At 45.5% G+C, this 23,447-nt stretch overlaps 3 protein-coding genes across 6 annotated transcripts in view; all 3 read right to left on the reverse strand.

The window, feature by feature from the left end:
* The window catches only part of LOC105703509 (F-actin-monooxygenase Mical), a 26,972-nt gene extending 17,626 nt beyond the window's left edge, over positions 1-9,346 (reverse strand). For all 4 annotated transcript variants that reach the window (XM_012431956.2, XM_012431955.2, XM_012431953.2 and 1 more), the window contains exons 1-5: positions 9,152-9,346; positions 1,494-1,829; positions 1,009-1,333; positions 489-847; positions 143-400 (exon numbers count right to left, since the gene is read on the reverse strand). In XM_012431956.2, coding sequence (XP_012287379.1) covers positions 143-400; positions 489-847; positions 1,009-1,333; positions 1,494-1,775 — 1,224 coding nt within the window. In that variant the 5' untranslated portion in view covers positions 1,776-1,829; positions 9,152-9,346. The remainder of the gene's footprint in view (positions 1-142; positions 401-488; positions 848-1,008; positions 1,334-1,493; positions 1,830-9,151) is intronic.
* Positions 3,023-4,076, reverse strand: LOC111673904. Its single transcript, XM_023431961.1, has 2 exons — positions 3,508-4,076; positions 3,023-3,415 (listed from the first exon to the last, which is right to left on the reverse strand). Exons 1-2 carry the CDS (start codon positions 3,608-3,610, stop codon positions 3,162-3,164), a joined length of 357 nt encoding a protein of 118 aa, XP_023287729.1. The 5' UTR covers positions 3,611-4,076; the 3' UTR covers positions 3,023-3,161.
* A 3,002-nt stretch (positions 9,347-12,348) lies between the features above and the next one.
* LOC105703526 lies at positions 12,349-23,275 on the reverse strand. Its single transcript, XM_012431983.2, has 6 exons — positions 22,088-23,275; positions 21,654-21,762; positions 15,959-16,291; positions 14,109-14,341; positions 13,664-13,915; positions 12,349-13,592 (listed from the first exon to the last, which is right to left on the reverse strand). Exons 1-6 carry the CDS (start codon positions 22,441-22,443, stop codon positions 13,394-13,396), a joined length of 1,482 nt encoding a protein of 493 aa, XP_012287406.1. The 5' UTR covers positions 22,444-23,275; the 3' UTR covers positions 12,349-13,393.
* Positions 23,276-23,447: the final 172 nt, after the last annotated feature.

A 23,447-nucleotide genomic window follows, 5' to 3' on the forward strand; every position in this document is an offset into this window, starting at 1 on the left:
AATTAACCTAGGAATTAATTCCGGTAGCCATTCCAACTGAGTCCGTTCGTAGAAGGCAACCCAGTGAGATGTTCTTGTCGTGAGACGCCACCTATAGTGGCTGGGAACGTCTACTTGGATGAAAAGTTACTAAAGATCTCACCTCCAGGAGACTGTCGCCCACCAGGATCATCAGCAGCCTGTGTCCGTATCTCTCCAGGACCCTGCTCGCGTTTTCGGCGGCGTACATGGATGTGAAATCGAACATGGCCACATCCGGTTGTCCGTAATGGTTTACGGCGAACTCCATGTCCATCATCTGGTATTCCGTGGAGAATTCGGCGGCCTCTCTGGCGTAGAGCATCAGGGCGTCCCTGTCGACGTTCTCCTTGGCGAGCAGTTTGGCCGTGTCCGCGTGATCCTGGGATGGCGGTAATTTTTAAGGGGGTGATTAGCGAAACTAAATGATAGATAAGATACGCCTTGTTGGGCCATTGTCTTCCTCTCACCTGGAGGATAACACCCTTGTCGATGAGGCTGTGCTTCTTCGCGGTCATGACGAAGTAATGGGTGTCGTCCTTGTAGTAGACGATGTTCTCCAGGTCGATCCCGGTCTCTTGGTGCAGCTCTTTGAAGAACTTCTGGTTGAATATGAAGGCCACCCCGCTGATCTCCTCGACGCGGGCCTCGGCTTCGGTTCGTTTGTTTATAAAATTTGCGGTTATTGCTATTGCCAACTTCCCTCGGAACTCCTTCCTCTTGAAGCCCTCCAGGGTGTTTCTTTTCCCGTCCGCCCCGATTAACACGTCGAATTCGTATTGGGAGACGGGGTGGTCGGCAGGGGTGGTTTTCGCCCTCCACCCGATTTCTGGAAGATAGAGTCATAATTAAAAAACCTCAGTTCCTTAAAATGATACGAAAGAGTCGGCCTATATACATTTGGGAAGTCAAATCCTTCGGGAAAGTGGAATAATGGCTTCACGCTTAATTTAGTATAATTGTAATAAATTTAACGAATTAGGCTCTTACTTCCTTCCTCCTGGTTGTCAGGGGGTGGCAGAAGCGAGTCGAAGCTGACGCTTTCGTGAAACTCCACCCCGAGGATGAGGGCGACCTTCAAGAGGATGCACTGCAGCTGCCGAATACTGATGTGATCTATAGATCCCGCGCAGAACTTCCCGAAGAACTTCTTCGCCCCCAAACTTCTTAGATCTTGGATGACGAAAGGCCACAGATGAAGCACATTGTTCCGAGACATGCGATCCCTTTTCTCCATGACGACGACTTTCGCCCCGAGAAGTTGTGCCTCTATCGCCGATCGCAAACCACAAGGACCTCCGCCTATTATCAGTACCTAAAAAGAGAACAACGAGATAGAAGATGACAAGCGACTAAACTTGGAGAAGATTACCCGGGTGAAGTTAAACTTCCTGCCGAGTCTTTCTTTCGTTCTCCATGGGGAATATTGTTTGATTAATAGTCTAGTAAGGGTGGAGGAAATTAATAACAATTACCCTGGTGTTCGGACATGCTTTCCCGCGGTTGTAGCACTTGTGGTTAGCCCGTTGGTCGAATTTCTTCCAGAGAGCTTGTGCCTTCCACGACCTTAGCTTCGACTTCAGCTTCGGGTAGAATTGCGGAAACGCATTCGGCTTGATTTTGAGGAGGTCGCAGAGGTGCCGGAAATGGCCGAGGATGGATTTCAAGGTCGTCGCGTTGCAGAAGAGGTCGAAGACCTCGTTGGCCATCGCCACTTCCGGCGAGACGAGTTGTTTCCTGGTCTGCTGGTGGTCCATCTTCCTTTCGCGTTTCTTTCGTGGATGGTGGACACAGGGTCAGTCACACATAACCTAGAAACGAGAAAATCCGGAAAGTTAGTCATCGCTGACGGTATTTAGAAAAGTCTTCTTTGTGTTCTAAATATATATTAGGAGGAAGAAATAGCTTAAAAATGGAGTGGAAAAGAAAATGTCGATAGGGCGAAGGCATCTTTGGCACGCGATTCCTCGTTACGAGGTGAGATCTAATTTCGGAGCGATCTTCTCATGGCTTAAATAGAAGCGATGAGAAATGCACTTTCGGCGAAACTCATCGATATTAAAAAGATATACCAGAAGAGGCTCGAGAAAGTCTTGCGCGTCTTTCTGGGACGCCATTGTGGGGTCTTAGGAAGAAACAGCTGATTTATCGACTAACGAAAGGTCGACTGTGTCGAGATGTACGAAATGAACGCCGAGGCATGCCTTTCATACAACACGGATGCAATTCCAGCAGATAAAGAACTACTTGACGCGCCGAAGCGTATTCCTTCTTCTTCGGCGGCATTCAAAATGGCGGACGAGGATAATCTTCCCTTCGCGGATTCTCTCATTCGTACGAAGTCATTGAACTTACTGAAAGCCGTTTATTTTATTTATATAATGTTAATAAAGAGGATTTCATCCGCGGAAACCTTCGAGAGCCTCTGTCGGTGTTAATGAATAAAAGAAAAAAAAAGCGTAATAGTTAATTGGATTTCCGGTCTCGGTGGGAAATGTGATCCCTTTTCTCGTGCTTCTTCAGGTCCGAGTGTTTCCTCGAGTTCGCGACCCAATAATTTTCTAGTCCACCGCTACGAGGCGCGACGGTGCTCCTCGCCACTCTCGCTCAAAGTTTTCCCTCTTCCGTGGCGATTATTAATTACATTCCGAAATTAATCCAGGATTCTCGGTTTGGACTAAAAATAAGCTGGATTCGACTTCGATGACGTTTACACAGACGATTTAAGCCGAAGAGGAGGCGAAACCATTTCGGATGCCGATCATGTCGGCGGATTCGTTGAACATTCCGACCGGCGTCGTAGATGCGCGTCATTCGAATCGACTGGGGATCTCTCGTTAGAATTCACGAAGCGGCTGCAGAGTAAATTCGGTCCGCGTATGAAGAAGTCATGGGGACGGAATAACGAAAATCTGTCGCCGGTGGGTGGCCATATTGGAGTGCGACCGTTGGAGGTATCAAGAAGCTGGGTAGAGTCTCGGGCCAAATACATTAATTTTTGTAAGATAAAACAGAGGAAACGTGAAAATGTTTAGCAATAGTGATTCATTACTGCTATGCGCTCAATTATTATTCCATGGTTGTTCTTATGGACACACGGGGGTACAACGAAGGGTATGTATACCGACATAACTTATGCATTGCTATACACCAATGTCAGTACATCTCATATTAGGCGAAACGGTAAACCCATCGAGTTGTATAAGTAACTGGGTAATCGGTTTACTGGGTTGTCTATTAGGAGTCACTGGGTAGTTGTGTAATTGGCCATGTACAATTAGCCACAGGGTAGAATGTTGGATCGAAGCCACCGGGGAGGACATTGTTCCCGGCATCGGTAGCTCCGTGACGTCACGAGATGTTTCAAGATGGCGGAAACCCCCCAAATCGGTCGACTCTAATGAGAAACATTTTTTAAGGGTTCAGTAACTCAAGTAATCCTAACCTCAACGATGCAGTTCCGTCCGTCTGCTTGGAAATGAAGGTTACCTCGTGAAAAGGAATGCCAGAACGTGATTCGAATTATTATACGGTGATATTTTAAATGTCGGCCATCTTGAACCACAGCCGAGACGGCCTCTGCTTTTTCCATGCTACGATGATCTTTTATCTTGAATAACCACCTCCGACGGGAATAATTAAGGTTCCTTTCGTTCCGCCCTGGATCTTAGTAGGATCCTTTCCTTCAAAATAGCGAATATCATTAGCCATAAATCCATTTATTCTTCTGGAAATACTCGACGTCCACTCTTACTCTCGAACGGCCCGAATGCAATATTACCAAACGAGAGAAAATAATCTCGCCCAGTGATTAGACCTCGGCTATTATTTCTTAGATAAGATCTAATCTTCATGCCGACAACCTCGCATATTAATCTCTCGATTAAGGTTTAATTAGACCCCAAAGAATTCACTTTCCATCCTAAGCACCTTGTTTGGCGCACCGAGGATAAATTAATGAATAAAATCCGTTTCAATCGACAATGTAATTTTTCTTCTGAACAAAATAATTGTTTCTTGCGGTATATGTATATATTTTCGCTCCGGTTAATTGATATTTCCTCTCAGGGCATCGTAATTCAATTTCAAATCGGACGCGGGAAGAAATCCAAGATGGCGGACCGCGCGTCGTCAGGAAGAGTCGATCGCGGGGATTATGCGGAATGGAAAAGACAAGTCGGAGGTATATCGTCAACTGGTAAGACGTCGAATCATTTCCTCTCCTCCCTGCCGAGAGTATCAACTATCTATATAGTTAACTGGAGATGAGTCTGCTTCTATAAATACTGCGCAAAGTGGGCGACAAGATGCAATCCGACCGAACTAGAGCGGTGCGCGCCGATTTTACCTCCACCGTAGATATTAGGTCGGGGAATAAGTGCGTAGCGTTTTTATAACAAAAGTCTTAGATAAAAACGCTATTTGACCACTTAAAGAATTTTTTCCATAGCTTAGGTTCCTCTCAGTGGGATTTATTAATTTGTACATGTAAATCGAGGAGAGTACTTATACTGAGAATTTTTTGCAACCGATGGGCTTCCATTTTTAAAAAAGGGAAATCCCCCCGATCGACATTTCCTGCAAGGCTGTTTTAGCCTTAGAGAAATATTTCCGTTCCTGTTACCGCACAGCCACGGTTCTTGCGGCGATTTGCAGTAATAACGCCTTTTTTTTTTTTTTTTAATAAAGTGCATCTGATGCACGCGATGCACGAGGCGTTACGTGATCGCACGAAATCCATATCGATTCGGCCCAATTGGTCGACTGGCTTACTTTTAAGGTACCCTCGACCCCATTGCCAAACCATTGGACATGCGGAAATATGTGACGCTCGGGTGGAATCGAGGCAGACGACGTTATGTGGCGGGTGGAGTGATCCGAATCTCGAAATATAAATATCCAGCGACCGGCCAGAGGGAAACGAAATACTGCGGGGCTCGCGCATCGCCGGCGGATAAATCATAGAACGTAGGTAGGTCTTGCTGGACGCATTAATAGAAGCACTCGGGATTTTCACGCGGCTTTCTGCTAAACCGAACTGTGCTCTTGTCCTTACAGACTTTCGGCCCGGGTTTAAATTAAGCCGGTGCGCTATGCGCGCGATGAGCTGGCCTGTGCTTTGACATTGGAACTCCGCCGCCATCTTGGATCCCCGCAACTCGTATGTTTAATATATCCAATTCCATTTCCAAACGTAGAAAAGCAATCTTCCTTTCGTTTCCTTCCTGGGTACATCTTAGATTTTAATTATATCCGTTTGAAAGAGGTGCCATCTTGGAATTGAAAAGCGAAACTTCGGCAAACCCGGGAGATGTCTTTTCGGGGCGTTCGAGGAGCACTCCAGCGAGTTCCGGAGTGATGTTTGAGGTTAAGTCGACAAACGACGAGCATCCCACCCTTTGGCGTCCTTCCCCACGACCCCCTCGATGAGCAATCCCGGAATATATGAGAGGACGGGGACCCGGTCTGGCAGTGACGTCACTCCTTGCGCGGACAAAGCCCCCGCGGCGGCGCCGGGCGTCGAGACGCTCCTCGAACCACCGTAAGGCACCCCCGGGGTGTTTCGCCCCCGTTTCGCCCTTTTTACCCGACCCCGAAGACGCGTTGCGCCTCTACATCACGTTACATAAAACGTTTCACCCTCCCAGACTGAGTCTCGCGCCAAGTACATTTATCGCATCAAGTAAAAGCCAATGCCCAACTTTTCAGACGCATGTACTTGCTTTTTATATTAGTAATCCAAGTAATACACTTTGTGTCTCGTTGTTACGTATTATAAATTAATTTTTTATATAATAGTGTTTCATAAAACAATAAGCCAAGCGCTATTGCGCTGTTCGGCCTTATTCGACCGTGTTTCTTTTACGAACCTCTGGTTAAAAAGGTGTTAGAAATGTGGTTTAAACTGAAATGCGCATTATCGCAATGCGAAAATCGTCATAGGGATTATCCCGGTCGTGGTGCTGGGGCGGCTCTACCTCTGGACGACGTCCGACGCCAACCCCGACGTCGTAGCGTCGTTCTAAAATCGTCGGGACTAATTTTAAAGGATTCGTGGGTTACTCTTGCGGAGGGGCGTAAAAAGCGAAAATAGACCTCGTGTTTTCACCGATTACTCGGGATCGATAAACCCATCAATTATATAAAAGCTCGATGCCGTAAATAATACTTCGTTTCGTGAAATACTCGGGGACGTTCGCGCATGCTTTTATACGTACTTGGTGCGAGACTCTACCGAGTTTCCTGATAAGACGTTCGCGTAACATTCTAGACACTCGCGATTAACGAGATGCACTCTAGAATTTCGTAATTAATATTATTTATGGATTGAGAATCTTTTCTAATAATATTTCCAAGTAATCCAGAGATAATATCCGTTATCAGGATCTGGTAATAAAATGATAAGCCGGTTATTATCGCCCAAGGAAATGAAAACGACCTGCCTGGAGGTTTCCTCGATAAAGATTATTCCTCGTTGTTAGATAAATATTTAAACGGTATTATTCATCAATGTGGAATATTGTTAATTATTTAGTCAATTTGGGATTACAGAGATTGAAGATAATATTCGAAATCCTAGGGTGAAGGTAAAAAAAATGAGGTTAATTTTGAAACGGTCCGATGTATCCGAGTATATTAATTAAGAGGAAATGCCGCGCATATACCGAAGAGATTAAAATTCCGAAACGATTGTGAAAATTACCATTTTTCAAAATACCGGATCCTTTCCAAACAATTTTTTTATTATCTCGAGATTGCAGGAAATAATTTCCGGGTTATTTCGGAAGAGATGAGGACTTCGGAGTGAATGTTAAAAATTAGGCGAGTGTCGAAACGACATTAGGAAAGATTTTCGAAAAGGCAAATGGAGGGCTAGGATTTCGAAAAGACCTTCGCTTTCCCCACAGGAATCAAAATCATAAATCGCAGCTGGCCTTGGAGCCATTGTCAGGATTTTCAAAAGTCCCTCCGCCCTCAATCCGTCTTCCAAAGGACATTCAGCTGTCCGTCAAATTCGGATTGAAATACGAGTGTCCGCAGAAGGGCCTTAAGGGCCTTAAGGCCCTCCTTATTCATCTGGAAGGTACACCTCCTCTCTATAAACTCGATACTCAATGAGCCAAGAGGCTCCTTACCGTCAAAGCTCTACAAACAGAGTGGATACACCCAGTTAGAACCCTATGAACCCTATGAACCCTATGAACATTATGAAGAAAATGGCTCAGAATACTATAAACAATATGGCAGTACCACGACAAAACCTTAAGGCATAAAATCCCATAGTGTTCATAGGGTTCATATGGGACTTTCATATCGCCTTAAATTCCCCGACCACGCAGAAATGACAAAGGACAAAGACCGGCCTTCATCTCCACAATGAACGGAACATTCGACCCACTCTCGACAACTACCCACGACATGTCTGCCCGATGAAAATTCGTATCGTCGCGGGAATTAATCCCGTAGGGAATTATCGACGAGATGCACATAAAGGAGACACTAACGATCGAGCCATTACTTCCCACTTGGCACCTAAACCCCCCCCAAATATTTATATTTTAGAGAAAATAATCAGTCGCGCTTGTAGGGTGAATGGTGATGGCATGACTCGCGTGGTACCACTACTTGGCAAAACTATTTTCCAGGTTAATGATATTTTAATTAATTATTCGTTTATATTTTTTAGATGATAATCCTTCGCGCTTATAAGAGGAACGATGATGGCATGACTCGCGTAGTACCACTACTCTAGTCCTCCGAGAAACGGAACCATTTTCTCGGTTTTGTCGGACGTGCGTCTGTTTATTTTTTAACGTTTTACGGGTAATTGCACGTTAACCCAAATACACGGAATGGTGAATCGTGTGAACGACGAAACTGTTAGCGAGTGCATGTGCGGAATTAATCCGTCCGAACGAGCGATTTCCTTTCGTTGTTATCCGCGGTTTCGCGCGTTATCAGTCCAATCTGCCGGGGTATATATACGTTAAGTGGCAATTTGCATTGCTCGCCTCGGTATGGTACATCGACATGTCAACATTACTCGGTCAAGAACTGTACAAAATGTAATTAAATCAGGAAATTCTTCGTGCACGGATTAAACCATTGAGACGATATATACATATAATACACGTACTGTATACGAAGAAAAGACGTAAAAGGAACGACTGGTTCACCTTCGAGGAAAGTTAACGCAAAAAGAGAGTACTGCGACTTCTGCCGACATAAAGACGGTATTTTACAAATACCCTGGACCAGCTACGAGAGCCTTGACTTTATATATCTACAATCTTCAACGTGAAACGAAACTCAACCTAAACAACTACTCGGATTTCAATCGCCAGCTAGAGTAATTGTTGTAATGTCTTAGCATGACTCACTATGTGAATTCTCACCTGCTTAGCAAGACTGAGTCACATAGAGAGTCTGCAATTGACTTTGCGATTAAAGATAATTTTATTATGCATTTATTGTCATTGTTATCGTTATTATTTTAATGAATTTATTTATTATTTCATCTTCACCTTAATCCCTTACCCAGGTCTTGGTGCCGCGAACACCTGATTAAGACCCACAACAATCCTTATAGAGACAACCAGGAGGTCCCAAGGAACTTCATCGACGTTCCTGGCCAACCTGGTTTTCTCTGGAGGAAAAACCTCCGACGTCGACGTGAAAAATCCCAGCCAAGACGTGACCCCCTGACCCGGGGCCTTTAAGGTTTAAAGCCCGGCCCAGGGTCGCGTAGGGCACGGAATGCGAAACGCCTGCGTTATCGGATTGGGACTCGTCCAAAGAAGCGACCCTAACCCATTTGCATAAGCATGAAAAAGAGGATCCTGGTGAAAATTTTCATATTCTGACGTTTTGCTGTATATGAAATCACCCTTTCATATGGTGATAAAGCGATGACAAGGGAAAAGGAGCGACAATGAGCGAAAACGAGCGAAAACGAGTCAAACGAGGAAAAGGAGCAAAACCACCAGGAGCGAGGACACCTTCTCCGTAGACCCACCCTGGAGCAGGGCCACGTCGAAGTGTCCGGCCATGGCGGTGCGTGCACAGCGATACGAGGCGAGAAATGCGAGACGGAGCGGTTGCGGATCGTGGATCCGGGTTTTCGGGATTTTACCTCGCAGGGAAGTATCCCGAAGGAGCAGACCTTTCGCGGCGACGGCTCCCAGGACGCCTCCCCTATTTACAACACTACGGTCCACCGCACGCGTTCACAGTTCACATGATAATTTCCCCAGCACGTATTACCGTACCCGCGACTCACCAACCGTCCACCATTGGCATTTTGTTCGGCTCGACTGACGAGAGCAGCATCGAGAGGTCCGAAGTTGGCTGCCGAGGCCGGGAGGGGGTCGAGAGCAGAGATGAGTTGGGAGATTGCTCACGGGCAGGACCGTGCGATCGCATTCTGTGCTGCCATCTGGTTTCGTAAAACGGTGAAAGCTAACGTACGAAACCAGAGGGCAGCACAGGATGCAATCGCACGATCCTGCCCGTGAGCAATCTCCCAACTCATCTCTGGTCGAGAGCGGTCGGCGGCGGCACCTAGCGGCAAAACGAGGAACGAGACGGCAGCCAGTCGGCAAACCAGCGATCGTGCTCTCGCTAAATAGCTGTAGATACGTACAGCTTACCGCTCTTATTCCCGAGGATTCCCGAGGATTCCCGCTCTTATTAACGAGGACCTTTTTGCATTAAGTATGTACAACGTATCTCTACGATTTATTACAATACTCGTATGGAATGCGACAGATTTTCAGGGCTCGCGAAAACGCATCACGACAAAATTCTATCCTGAATACGATACTATGCGTTTACGTCAACGTTAAGCGCACACTGAGAAAAAAAAAAATATTATTAATCATTACAAAGCGTGCTGTGAAAAATAGGCAGCAGTCCCTAAACGCTATACGATCTACAAATACAATTTTCAAAGTTATCAAGAAACTCGGTAGAGTTTCGCGCCAAATACGTATATGTATATTTCGACCTAGTTATTTTCTGCGTTTTTTAAGTTACGAACGAAACCGATTGGTACATTTAATACGAAGATATGCAATTTAATATATTTCACTTCGCTTGGGTTGCTTGGAGTTCTTCCCGACTGCATTTGCATATCGTTCTTATTTTCTAGGAACTGACGCCTTTTTAACAACTACTTGTAGATTGGAAATAAAGTGACGCCCCGCTGTTAACCGCAGGATTAAATAAAACTAAGGTTAAGATAATCGGCAGGTGTGAAGCAAACTCGACCCTCTAATTCGCCCTCGTGCTCGCAGAGGGAGCCAGAGTGGTCCGTTTACCCCGCGGGAAATTCGAAAAAGATAAATAATAGTAACAATTGCAACGACACGCGGCTACAATAAATAACGTAAAGTATAAATATCGAGTCTCCCGTACGTTGGATTTGCAGGATTAAATCTACCTCCGATTAATTATCGCCAATTAAGATTAATCCTCGCGGACACCTCGGGCAAGATCTACACGTAAACGGATTCGCGTTGGGACTATTATTTAATAATTATTAAGTACTAATTTCCTCCTAGTACTTCGGCCCTACTATTCGACATGCTTAACACTGATTTTCGATACAATTCCTTCGGTTAAATCGGCACTAACTACTTAGAATGACTATTACGCATACGTAATTGCTAGTTCTCTCGACGATATTAATTTCAACGATAATTCCCAATTGCCAACAATACTTTCGAACACGAGAGCTTCGTAATTATATCTCGGATAATTTCAACAATTAATGGGTTTACTCTAGAGGATATACGTACACCTAAATACATATCTACTAGTCATACTTCAATTTCGTGGATAATTGGATTGGCATCCGAGTGATGCGGAGAAAATATTGCGCGATCTATGAAACAATATCTCGATATAGTTTGTCAAATCGACGACTAATGCGATCGTACCCTGGGAGACATCGATGCCCTCCCGACCTGCACAGGCGATGTCTTACATGCAGGGTAGGCATCCATGTCCGCCACTGCACAATGCGCCACCTTTTTTAATTTTTTATTTACTATCCGAAGAAACGGACCATAAAAATACCGAATAAAATAGACGGAATGTATAACAAGTCAGTGGTTACCGATAATTATACTAAGGCACGATGAAAAGTATGAGAAGCAACCTGGAACTGCGTCGGTTTAAGGCGATGCGAAAATGGCGTCGATTATCCTGAAAACTAGTTCATTGATATTTTCGACATTTGTTTAACAAAGAAAAAAAAAATAATTCAGTACACAGTTCATAAAAAAGTATCATGAACGCCACCGCTTTCGCACCCCCTTAAGATTATTTGCCGATTGTTAAACTCTTTCATAAAATTCAACAGAACCACCTCGAAACGATCAATGAATAATTCAATTCTTCCCAAGAAGGATTCGATATTCGCACAATCGTCTCGCATAATATATTAAACAACCTTAACACGTCACAGGAACGCATACACGTATGAGATATAATTATATGGTACAAACAAATACCGGTGAACAAAATTAATGTTTTGCATACTTGGAGTGGAACTCCACCGAGACTTTAGACATATAACAATGTTGAAAATAATATAACAATTACGCCGTCGATGTATACATTTCTCGAATATTCTCAGCACCGATTATGTCGATATTATTAATCACTCGGTCCACCAACAACAATACAATGTACCGTATAAATATATTACATGTCTTACGCAGTATGCCCCTAGCAGGTGTCGGTTATATTCGCCACCGTAAGGATATATTGTTTATTTAAATAATTCCCCGATCTTAAGGGGATGCGAAAGCGACATCTGTTAGAGAGAAGTATCATTAACGAGACGGCACTTTCGCATCGCCTTAATTCACGTTCTTATTGCAACAACCCTAACAATTGTACAGCGGAACCATTTGTTAATAACGCGTTACATTTGTTACGTGTCGCTCAGCACCTGTAAATGTATATATATATTTATATATAGAATTATTTCTCCGACGATAAACAATCTTAAGGGGTCTTAAAAGGGCCCTAAAATATTAACGATGTCGTTACAGTAATATTCTAAAGGTAAGTACTTTACGGCACGAATTCGGTATACTTAGAACACAGTCTTAACGCTCGGAATAATTGTTAAGGTCGCCGGAGTCTTTAAAGGTCGAAATTACCGTATTCCCTTCTCGGAATATTAACCTTGGTACAGGTTAAAGAAATAACTTAAGGAAAGGAGAAAAGGAGGGTCAGGATTAAAATAAAAGTCACAGCGGGCTCTACGTAAACGCGAGACGAGATAAAGTTGTTAAGAAAGGAGAAAGAGCGCCTCTATCGTTTCTATTAAGTACTATTTGCGTAAAAAGGAGACGTAACGATAACCTGTGCAATTAGATCGAGATGTAAGGCAATCGATCCCACAAACTGGTCCTTTCACCATTTTCAAAGACACCTCGTGAGGTTTGTAAAATGTTCTGCATCGACAGAATACAGAGACGATAAGAAAACCTAAAATAATCTGGAAGTAATTGATGAAGAATAGATACATCAAAAAGAATGTTAAAAATGGGGAAGAAATAGTCATCGAAGCCTCAGGGAATTTTCAAGTATCTAAAACTGCATCGAAGGCTCAAAAAGATAAATAGAAATTTAAATCGAATCCTTATAGTACATTTCTGCGATGCGCCAGTCACGATTTCATTTTTTAGAAAACGTTTCTCTCTCAATTCCTGAATGCCAGGACAGATCGGACACTCTGTACCTTCGAAGGAGCAACTTCGCAAGTGTTGGCCTTAATGACTACTAATTATGCGATTCTATATTGGCAGTAGAGTCGATTTGCCTGAGAATTAGTGTGGTGTCGTGGAAGTACTTGCTCGCCTGGTAAAATTAATGGTCGCTCTAGCGGCCCGTTCCTAATAAAACTACCTGTTAGTTAATTATTCCTAATTACTCCGAATAAATGCGGCATGACCGATCCTAGCGAGGAAGCGAGACAAGAGGATGCAACATAACTTAAAAACCAGACCTAAGGTACCTTTACAAACGTCATTATGTGCAGTCATCAAGAATCTTTGAGCATTTTTCATGATTTAGGACCGGGCTAGCTAAAAAGGGATAAACATTTACCGACTTTTACTTGTCTAATCTCCCGCCAGAGGGTGAATTTCCCTTTTTTTTTTCAGGGACAATTCACCGAAATTGTAATTCAAGAGGCGGGAAGGGATTAGCAAAATCATGTTTTAGGTACGCAAGACTTTCGAGCCAACCCGACGGAAAGAATGGAGAAATGCAAATTGAGGATAGTGGAAACTTTCCGAGTTCCCACCAGTTCCAGAGCGGACCTGGTGCACGGGGTGCCCGGAGACGCGGGGATCGTTCAGGACGATTGGTTGGCAGTCGGCTTGGCTTTAGACTTACGACCTAAGAGTTTGCGGAAGGACGAGGTCCACCTGGACCTGGTGAATCCTGCGGACCTGTGACCGTCGATTTCGCTGCCCGACGATTCGCTGATCTTCCGACTGTTGCTGCCGCCCTCGTAGGATCGCGATCGCCTGTCCCCCGTTTCCGACGAGAACCTGAAACAAACCAACAAACTGTAATTTCCTCCCCTCGAGATGATACACAAAAGCTTAGAGGAATTAATTACCCCGAGTCGGAAGAAAACGCCCTGGCGGTCGGAGGGGCACTCGAGGAGTTCGCAGAGGACAGGGAGACCTCGGCCACAGGGGTGCTGGGGAAAGCTTCGTCTTCGGAACTGCTGCTGGAGTCGTCGATGAAGCTGATCCCCCGGTCAAGGGGTGAACTCGTCCTGAGGGGCGGCAAAGCTGCAGGAGTGCTGGGACGCAGCCAAGTGCGGAAGTCCTGCAGAGGTGCTTGAAGGCACTTGAAGAGTTTCCCACTGAAACGAGTCGGTATCCATTTTCAAAAACGCAAATGGACCCCTCAACTTATAAACATTATTCACCCTATGACTATCAACCGACGCCATTTTGGTTGTAGTCTAGGCTAAGCCAAGGAACTGGTGCCCAAAAAATCCAAGTGTTCGCTCCCCTTGAATTCTCAATAAATCGTAAAAAATGAATTATGCTTACTCGTCGCGGATGTCGTCGACGTCGCCGAAGGTGCGCTTCGCGTAGAGGCATACCGAGCATCTTCTCCGTCGCCTGCAAGAAGTGGCATGCAGCGCCGCGGCGCGGAGGTGTCGCGCGGCGTGTCTTAAGGTAGCAGCCTCGTGGGTGAGCGCCGCGACGCCCTCCTCCCGGCGACGTCGCTCCGCACCAAGCTCGCCCTGTTCGGCTCTCAGTTTCTCCTTCAGCGTCTCGTTCTGAAAATCCAGGATAAAAAAAAAACACACACAAACGACCTCATGTAGATTCGGGGGGAGTACACGCCATCGTACTTTCTCCGGCCTGTAATCACAGCCGGCGAAAGTAAGGTGTATTAATATCACACACCGTGTACATCGGTTTTCCGCAGACGCGGAACGGAGAAGAATTATACAAAGAATTATTAAAGAATTATCGAGGATATTAAAGCGGTGGTCGCTCTCTTGCCATATCCAGGCTTTCCTGTTCCCAGAAGAGGACGATCAGCTCTATTCGCGGAACTGGATCGTGACTTCATCTATCCTGAATCGATCATCAGCTTCCTCGTGGCTACTCTCTACTATTTACTCGGTAATCGGATGTCTCCGTTTACCGAGGATCGAACGAGATCGAATGATCTTAGGGTAAACTAGGGGATATGTCCTCTGGGTCGCTGAAATTCTCCCTCTATGATATTTAACGAGATACCCCAAGCCATCTAACTAAAGAAGTATGAACCTGAACTTCCGACATTTGTTTATACGTAACTATTTGTCTGTTAACGCGTTACTAATTTTATAACTTCGTTTATAACCGATATCAACCGCGTGAGGTACTTTCGGAATAGTACAGAACAGCCTAACTTAATTTGCGATTTATCGACCAACGCACTTGCGTTCTCGACTCTCTTCCTAGGCATCGAGAACCCTAACCTAACAAATAGGCATAGAGCCGTAATATCTCAATTAATGATCTCGCGAAAGAGAACGCCGCTCTTGCAAACGAGCCCTCTTAAACGACCTTGCGGAAGAGAAAGAAGATGGCCCGAGGAGAAAGTCGAGCACCGACCAGGGACGCAATTACCGGGAATTACCGGCGTCTTATCGCAGGATTTACCCGGTTTCCGGGACCGGCTCTTTTTAATTCCCCTGCGTGGGACAGTCGCGAAATTCCCAGACTCGAGATTAACACCATCGGCTTTCTCCAGGGAGAGAAAGACGACCGCAACTTTGCATCCGACGTGTTATGATCGAGGTTTATACGATACCATAGCGTGTACACTGGGAGACATCAATGCCCTCCCAACCTGCACAGGCGATGTCGCATCTGCAGGGGAGGCGTTCATGTCCGCCATTGTACCTCGGCGATGAGAAGAGTCGAGAAGACAAGCGTGGAAAACCAAAGAGAGAGCAAAAATCGTCAAGGTGAAAACCCCCACAAATCAGTCAATTTTAATAAGAGACTTTTTCTTTTAAGGGTATTGCAACTCTCGCGAGCGTTCGGCGACCCAGGGATTTTTTACGCGCATCTGTTCCTATCATCGTTCGAGGAAATTGATTATCTAGAGGTTAAATCGCTTCGATAACAGGTAAGCGAAGATAATCGGGAAAAGTGGGGGCTGCTCGATCTTCCGAGCCGGTTCCGCAAACAAGTTCCACCGTCAATGAAAATAAGAACCGGCGTAGATCTAGAAGAAGTCGTTCCGTGGTCGCGGTTCGATGCGCCATTATCGGTCGATTCTTCATATCGACGTGTTTTAGTGAGTGTTAGCCCTACACCGGGGTGTGCGTTATGTATTCCCCCTCGTAAAAAAGGGGGAGCGGAAAGGAAGACGGCCGCCGAGGGGGTTCACGTACCTCCCGCTCGAGAGCGTCGCGCTCGGCGCGGATGACGGTGGCCTGGCGGACGACGTCCTGGCGCGCGCGCTCCAGGGACCTCCTGGTGATCTCGTTCTGCGTGGCCTGCAGCTGCAGCTGCCTCAAGGTCGCCGCCTGCTGGCACTCTAGCTGGTCCCGCGCAGCTATGCAGGCGTCCCGGTCGGCCCTGACGCGCTCCAGCTCGTCCTCTAGGCGTAGACTCCGCTCCAGCTGCAGGAAGAGCTCCTCCTCCTTATCCCGCAGCTCGGCCTCGCAGCCCTCCAGTCGCTTCTCCAGGAGTTGCCGCGTCTCCTCCAGCCTCTCTCTCTCGGCCTGCAAAAGAAAAAAAAAGAAACGTTCCTCAATGGCAGGATCTAACTTACCCCAATTCCCATTCTAACATGTTACAGAGGCGAAAGTTTTAGCAAGACTCATTCTAAAATCATCCCCATTGTGCCAACCAACCCCAGTTCCCCGTATACCCCGGGTGCGAGTACCGCGTTACCCGTGCAAACTAAATCCAAGATGGCGCCCGCGTATCGGGGGTAATCCAGAAGAGGCGGCGTCCGTTTCCCCGGGGCGGACCGGAAGCCGGCTCATCTCGGCACGTCCGATCGGTCCTATTACTCGCTCGAGTAGAACTGGCCGGCATTACGCCTCGTGTGTACACGCGTTCGCGTGTATATACTCATCGCGCGTGCATGCACCGCCGACGAGTGGATCCGCTCGACGAAGCGGGCGCGCCTACTTCCACGTCCGCGTCCTAAGAATCCCGAAGTCGCCCGTTATCTCGTATTGGGTTTCAGGGAGCGGCCGTCCGTGATAGGGCACCGGGAAGGCGTTTCATTGGTTTCGCCATGGCTTTGCGAGCGATTCGCTTAAGAAGGATTTCGATCCGCCATTTTGAACCTGCCATCTTCGTTCCGCCATGGCTTTGCAATTGATTAGCGCAAGAAATTGTTGTGTCCCCCCAAAAAGAGTAAAGAAGACTAGTTTAAATCAACGATACACATTTGTTACGGTTAACTAATCCTTTTTTCTCAGTCTAGGAAGTAAATCTTCCGATCGGCGTAAGTTAAGCCCAAGGGAACGCGGACGAGGCTCGTCGCGAGAACGCGGCAAGAAATGTCGCAGCTATTTCGAAGCGTCTAGACCAGCGGAAACTAGAATAAACCCCGTGCGAGATGTCCGCAAGTCCAGCGGGACGTTTTCCGCCTCCGGGGGGAAAATAGCGAGGCATTTGCACGCGTTAACCGAGGTCTTCCTGGGACTTTAGCTCTACCTCCGCGAGCCAAGATGGCGGCCACGGATAGAAGCAGAACGCCCATATCTCAATTTGAAATTTCCCCCGAAAAAAATCTGACCTTTCGTATATATTCTCTTAAGAAGACCTTCCTCAGCTTGGAAATTGGGAAGGTTTTCGAAAGTTTAGACACGAAAAGACTCCGTCGAAGGAACGAGACGCACCTAAGAAGCGATCGGCGTTTGATAGAAAGCTGTAAATATGGAACGCATCTGCCCCGACGACTAGTTCGATTCCCGGTAGAAATTCAGGTTATTACGGGCCAGCTTCCGTTCGCGCGCGAAAAGTATGCCGTATCGGAATTCGATGGAAACCTGCTCTCGGGGACGTCCTGCATAGGACACTAGTCTCATCCCAGGAGGTTAGGGATGCCCGACATTCCGCGACTTCCAGGTAATGGACGTCGCGATACCAGAGATGAGCGAGATGTGGAGTTTGCGCTCGCACGTTCCACTGTTACAGTTTATTACAGTTTGTTACAGTTTCCCCCGAGTTGGCCGAGGAAGGGGGGTAATTATCCCGGTCGTAGGTGGCTCATCCACGGTACTGTTAAACCACGGCCTCGAAACACCAGGTGAGGTCACCAGCTCTCACGGTCTGGTGAACACCTCGGAGAGAACGCTGCAGGCTTCGCTCTGCAAGACCCGAATCGATACCCTAGCCGATCGATCTCCAATCTAGCTGATAAGATCCCCGATAGCTGACTCTTCCTCGAGTAAATTGATTTCTTCAAACCGTTAAGGGGATGTGAAAGTGGCGTCAAAGAGATTTTCTTTATAAAGCTTTTCTCCCACCTCGATCTACATATTAGTATGAAACTTTACAACGTGAATAGGGAGACCATGAGGAAGATCCTGAGACTCATGAAATTTCAATTATTTTCATATTTGTCTATAAATATTTTTAAAATAGTTAATAAAAAATTTAATTTCGCGGGATTCGAAGTATGAAACGATTTGAGACACCCAGCTCGTAGGAAAGTATTATGAACGATTGAGCTTTCGGGTGCCACTTTATCATCCCCTTAATGAAATCTTTTTTAAAACACTTTTCAATATATACATATTGTACATTTTGCTTAGCAGATTTCCTTCCTTTGTAGAGAAGCAGATCTCGGAAATTGTGGAAATGACTCAGAGGAAGGCCGGGCAGTCCTGGAATTAAGTCCCTAGATTGTCCCTAGAGAATCCCAGGAAGGTCCTGGTAATAAAATCAGGGGGCAAGAATAACATCCCTTGTAAAGTCTCGAGCTACCTCAATTGTAAAGAGGATTATATTCCGCCGGAAATTCTACCTGGCTACGAGTGAACCTTTCGAAAATTTCCAAATTTCGAGCCTCCTTCGAACACTTCAAGGTCCCGGATAAAAGTAAATCCTGATCTCGACCGTGCCGAGTTCCCGAAAATTTGTCCTCTCAATTGTAACGCCCTAAACCAGGGTCTAACGCAAGGAAGAAGCTTTCCCTTTTATTACAATATTTCCCCAAAAGATATTGAATCTCGACGAGCATTTAAGGCGATGCGAAAGTCCCGTAGAAGGAAGTCTCATTTATGAAACTCTTCTCCGAACCGAGCATACCGAATTCATTCAAACTTTACAATATGTAAACGAAGGACCCTAAGGAAGGTCCTGATAAATCATGAAATTTCATTTTTAACATAATTTCCATACAGCTGTTTTCATAATTCATTCTAGATTTTTCATAAGGAATTTAATTTACCGAGTATCAAGACCTACCTCAACCTCTTTGATGGGACTTTTGTATCACCTTAGTGGTGTAAAGTGATATTAACCAATAAGAAATAGGAATTTCCCAGGTTCTAGGGATATCGAGAGGCGATTTAATTCCCCGATACGACTTCTAACCAGGAGGAGCTTTCTAACCGTCTCGAGATCGACATTGCTCGGTGTCCTGCAAAATCATTTGCGGATAGTAATTCGTCATTCCGTCGAAACGGGGAACGGACGTCGCGCTTTCCACGAGTCGTTAAAGCCACGTCCCGTACGGTTCCTATAACGGACGTTAAATTCCATTCTGTACCGAAGCACTTCTGCACTCTCGCGGCTGAGTTTCGCAACAAATATGTTATGCGCCACACGTCTTAAGGTTATTTTCACCGTTTTCTAATTTGCGAATATTATAGAAAAAAAAATAAAAAATAAATAGAACATCCCTCGGCAGAGTTTCGCGCCAAGTACACCCAGAGCGGTAAAACGCGTTCGCCTATTATTTCCCTAATTTCTTAACAAACACCCAGCCGCCCACCACAGTGCAACAAGTCCGGTCCTTTGCTAGAAAAAGCGAGGAAGAAAATAAAAAATAAAACAAAGACAAAGGAAGAACCCTGTCCTCAGTAGTTGGTTTTTCTCCCTCGCTTCCTGCTTGTGGTTTTCGCGTATAGCGTCCACCTCGAGTCGCGGTCTGGTTCCCCGTTTTTTTTCTCCTCTTCGTCTTTTTTTTTTTTCACGCTCCCCGGTGCAAACAAAACCGAAGGGAACCTCGGAGAGGAGAGAAGGACGGAAAGACGGAAGAACCGGGCATCCGGAAAGGAAAAGGAGACCCGCCCGAAGGAACTAACCGTCGATGGGAAACGTATCGGGAGGTTCGCGTGCCCGAGTCTCTTTACGGTCGTAGTGGCCGATGAAAAACATCTCAAAGTCCCCACCGGTAGAGGAAGAAAGAGGAAAGGACGAGAAAAGGAGAGGGAAATACTCGACCCTGTACGGAAACAACCTCGGAGAGTCGATCGATCGAAATGTTCCCACGAGGCATCCTCTCTCTCCCTCTTCCCTCTTATTCCGGAGTTCTACTTCGATTTTTTTTTCTCCCCCCCCCCCCTTCTTTCGGCATCCATACTACTTACACATTTTTTTTTCTACGTTTAACAATTTTTTTTTTTTACCGTGAAGCACCTAAGTCGCGGCCGTTCCGTATAATTGACGATTCTAAAAAGGTTCAAGGACTACCGGTTTTTTTTTTATATATCCGGATTGAATGTTATCTCGAGACGCGTTTCAAATTGCGATTACGACGATAAAGGAACCTGAGATCATGCCTATAATCGCGATCGATCGATTTCCGTGCCTCGAATCATTTAAGACTTTAAATTTGAAACCGCTGAATCGAATTTCTTAATCCCACAAAAGATCTAGATGGTTAAATTGTTATCAGATCACAGAATAGGAGGTGTTTCGGGTTATCGTTTCACAAAGACTTACCTCTACCTATCGATAGATCGATATACGATATGACCCCGACCGATCTCGACCCCGGCGAGAAAGTTAAGTCCGCCGCGTCTGGGCGCAAACTTTCGTATCGTTAACAATGCGGTAAAAGCGTACACTGATGCAATTGCACTAGCCGGAGAAAAAGTTAAAGTATAAAAAAGAAAAAGATTCTCCGATAGTCCGCCACCCCGAGAGAAAATTCCGATTTAAATATAATATTATACCCAGTTGTAGGGTAAAAGGGCGAAATAGGAAGAGAAACAAAATGGCGGCCGTCTCCTTAGAACTCGCGCTTAAGTTACTCTACATACTGATCTAATTCGAGGCCGTGACGAATCGTACCCCCTCGGGGAAGGGAGGGAATCCCGCTAAAACTGTCCCGGAAAAATGTCCCTCAAAACGACCTCCGCCAGCGAAAAGACAAACTGACGTAAAAATGAAAAAAAAAAAAAGAGAGAAAAAAAGAAATTGAATTTTCAGGACTTTCGCGACCTTCCTTATATCCTCAATATTAATATTGTTAAGTGTAACATGTATGGCGATAAGCAAACTGTACCGCCAAAATGTTTCTGGAAAACTAAGAAAAAATAAAAAAGAAAGATGGAGACAAAGGGGGACATTACAATGAGACGCGCCGAAAGTGTCCTATTGTCTCGTGGGGTCTCTTTACGGAAATCTCCTCCTCCGAGATGCAAATCACGAAATCGGGGAATTGTTCCTTGGCCGAGTAACACGGGCACGACTTCTAGTACGTGTCTCGACGAACAATGTGAACAAAACGCGAGGATACCGTTTCGAACGGGACGTTTGTCCTTCGAGTTCATCCTTTGACATGAAAGGATCGCATCTGATATAAAATAATCTTTACACGAATTTTAGAATAAATTTTCACGAACAGATTCAAAGGAAATTAACCCTTTGCAGTGGTATTAAATTTAAGGAAAGGAGTTTTTATTGCTGAGGATAGACATACAACCGCAAAGGGTTAAACTTCATGGATGTTGGCTCGGAGACTCCATATTCGCATGGTGAAATTTCAAACGACTCGGTACACCGACTTAGGAAATAAGTTGTATAAATATTTTAACCTTGTATACGTGTATGTATTTAGAATGATCCTTTCATGTCGCCTTAAATAAAAATGTCCGAGCCTAATTCACACACCTTGACTTCGTGATAACGTTCCTCGAGATAGTAGGCGATGCCTCGAGCCTCTTCGTATCTTGCTGCGAGTGCCACATACTTGTCGTAATGCCGTTTGAACAAGACGAATCTGCAACAATGTAAATAAAGTAGTATTTAGTATTAATTTATTATTAAAATAATATATATATATTGAATGACCCTTTCATATCAGTTTAAACGACAACTCGAAGGCACAAAGACTTATTGATCGTTCCGTCACTGGAAGAGGCAAGACCCTGAACTTGATCGGGAAGAAAAGGTGCACTTGAGCATTTAAAAAGCAACCACTCGAGAGCCAATAATGCGGCTACCAGTCGATTATTTCCTGGCAATTCTACGTCCGGATAAGGCAATCTTATCGGCCTAATAATTCTAATCTCTATATTTAAGAGTCTCTTGAAATGACTAATTACCTGTAGAGGTCGTTCTCAGTGACGATGTCGCGAATAGAATCCTCGGGATCCACTCGATCCGCCAATGCCCCAGGAGAGCCGGCAGCTCTCGGAGGAAGAGAACATGGAGGACAAGCTCCGCACTCTCGCAGAGCGGTGGCTGCTACGAGGTCATCCTCCGAAGCGGTCGCCAGAAGAGGACTCGGCGTCCTGGTAGTTGCAGAGCCCAGTAAGTCTTCGCTCCTGGAATGACGCATCTCCGAATTCCTGTACATGCCGGCAGAACTATTCCTGAAGATGACATCCCCGGTGCTAGTCGTTCCTCCAGCTGAACCAGGAAATCCACCACTGGCAAGTCCGATCAATAAGTCCGTCATCGATAGACGATTCTCTTATTTACGATCCGTATCGAAGCGGCACGACTTTTACTTTCTAGCCTATTCCTGATTTAACAGTCTTTGTTATCTCGTCTACTCGAATATCTCGGGATAATGAAATTCGATATCGTGACTTCCACTGTCAACAGTGGTAACATTTTCACGTATCGTTCTTATCCCGGAAGTGGAGGGTCGATCTGGATTTATTACAATTCCGTAGCCTTGTACATTAAAAATTCCACACACGGTAATCCGTGTTTACAATTCCAGAATTAATCTCACAACCTCGGTTAACAGGCACCAAAGCATATTCAAAGGACTCGATTAGTTACGCAAAATACAAATCTGCATTAATCCAAGTCCTCTGCCAGGAGTGTACGCTTCTCAATTTCCTTGGTAATCTTGCGCGCAGGAGTTATCTTCGCTTTTCTATATAATGACGTGCAGTGAATACAGCAAGCTGGCGGGACTCCAAAAATCCTTAATACGGTACAATTACCGTGAAAAATTCAATTCCTGGCGAACGGTATTCGTAAAATTCCCTGATGCGGTCTAGCAGATTCCACAATTCCGTAGTCCACGGTTCCTGGAAACACTTTTTCACTGCTGCACTACCGGAGCCGATCAACGTTAGAGAGAACTTCACTTCGGCTTCATTCGGCCACTTTTTTGAAAGCTAAAAACTCTTCTAATAAAGTACCGTGGACCTTCAGGTAGCGTTCGAGTTAGCACGAATTTCGGTGAATTACGTCCGCGTCGTGCTCAACGAATCTCGACCAGTAAAAACCGTCTTCAACCGACTAACGAACCGACCGCGACCACTGTAGACTGCAGACTGAAGTAGCGTTCCGTTCAGGCGGGAGCGAATAAAGATGGCGGCGCACAGCAGCGCACCTAGGGGTCGATTCTGTAACTCTTCTATAATGATTTTGTAACTTTCACTATAGTAAAAATGTGAGATCACTCGACGAGTTATTCGGTCTAGAGATCTCACATTTTCACTT

Source organism: Orussus abietinus, unplaced genomic scaffold, assembly GCF_000612105.2.
Source record: "Orussus abietinus isolate OABI.00-Male unplaced genomic scaffold, Oabi_2.0 scaffold78, whole genome shotgun sequence".
In the NCBI taxonomy this organism is placed as follows: Eukaryota; Metazoa; Arthropoda; class Insecta; order Hymenoptera; family Orussidae; genus Orussus; species Orussus abietinus.

Coding starts and splice junctions, on each gene's coding strand:
- LOC111673904 (XM_023431961.1), bottom strand. CDS start 3,610: ATGGAAAAAGCAGAGGCCGTCTCGGCTGTGGTTCAAGATGGCCGACAT. Junction 3,416..3,507: donor CTGGCATTCCTTTTCACGAG/GTAACCTTCATT, acceptor GTTTCTCATTAG/AGTCGACCGATTTGGGGGGT.
- LOC105703526 (XM_012431983.2), bottom strand. CDS start 22,443: ATGACGGACTTATTGATCGGACTTGCCAGTGGTGGATTTCCTGGTTCA. Junction 13,916..14,108: donor GTCGACGACATCCGCGACGA/GTAAGCATAATT, acceptor GACTCGTTTCAG/TGGGAAACTCTTCAAGTGCC. Junction 13,593..13,663: donor GCGTTTTCTTCCGACTCGGG/GTAATTAATTCC, acceptor GGTTTGTTTCAG/GTTCTCGTCGGAAACGGGGG.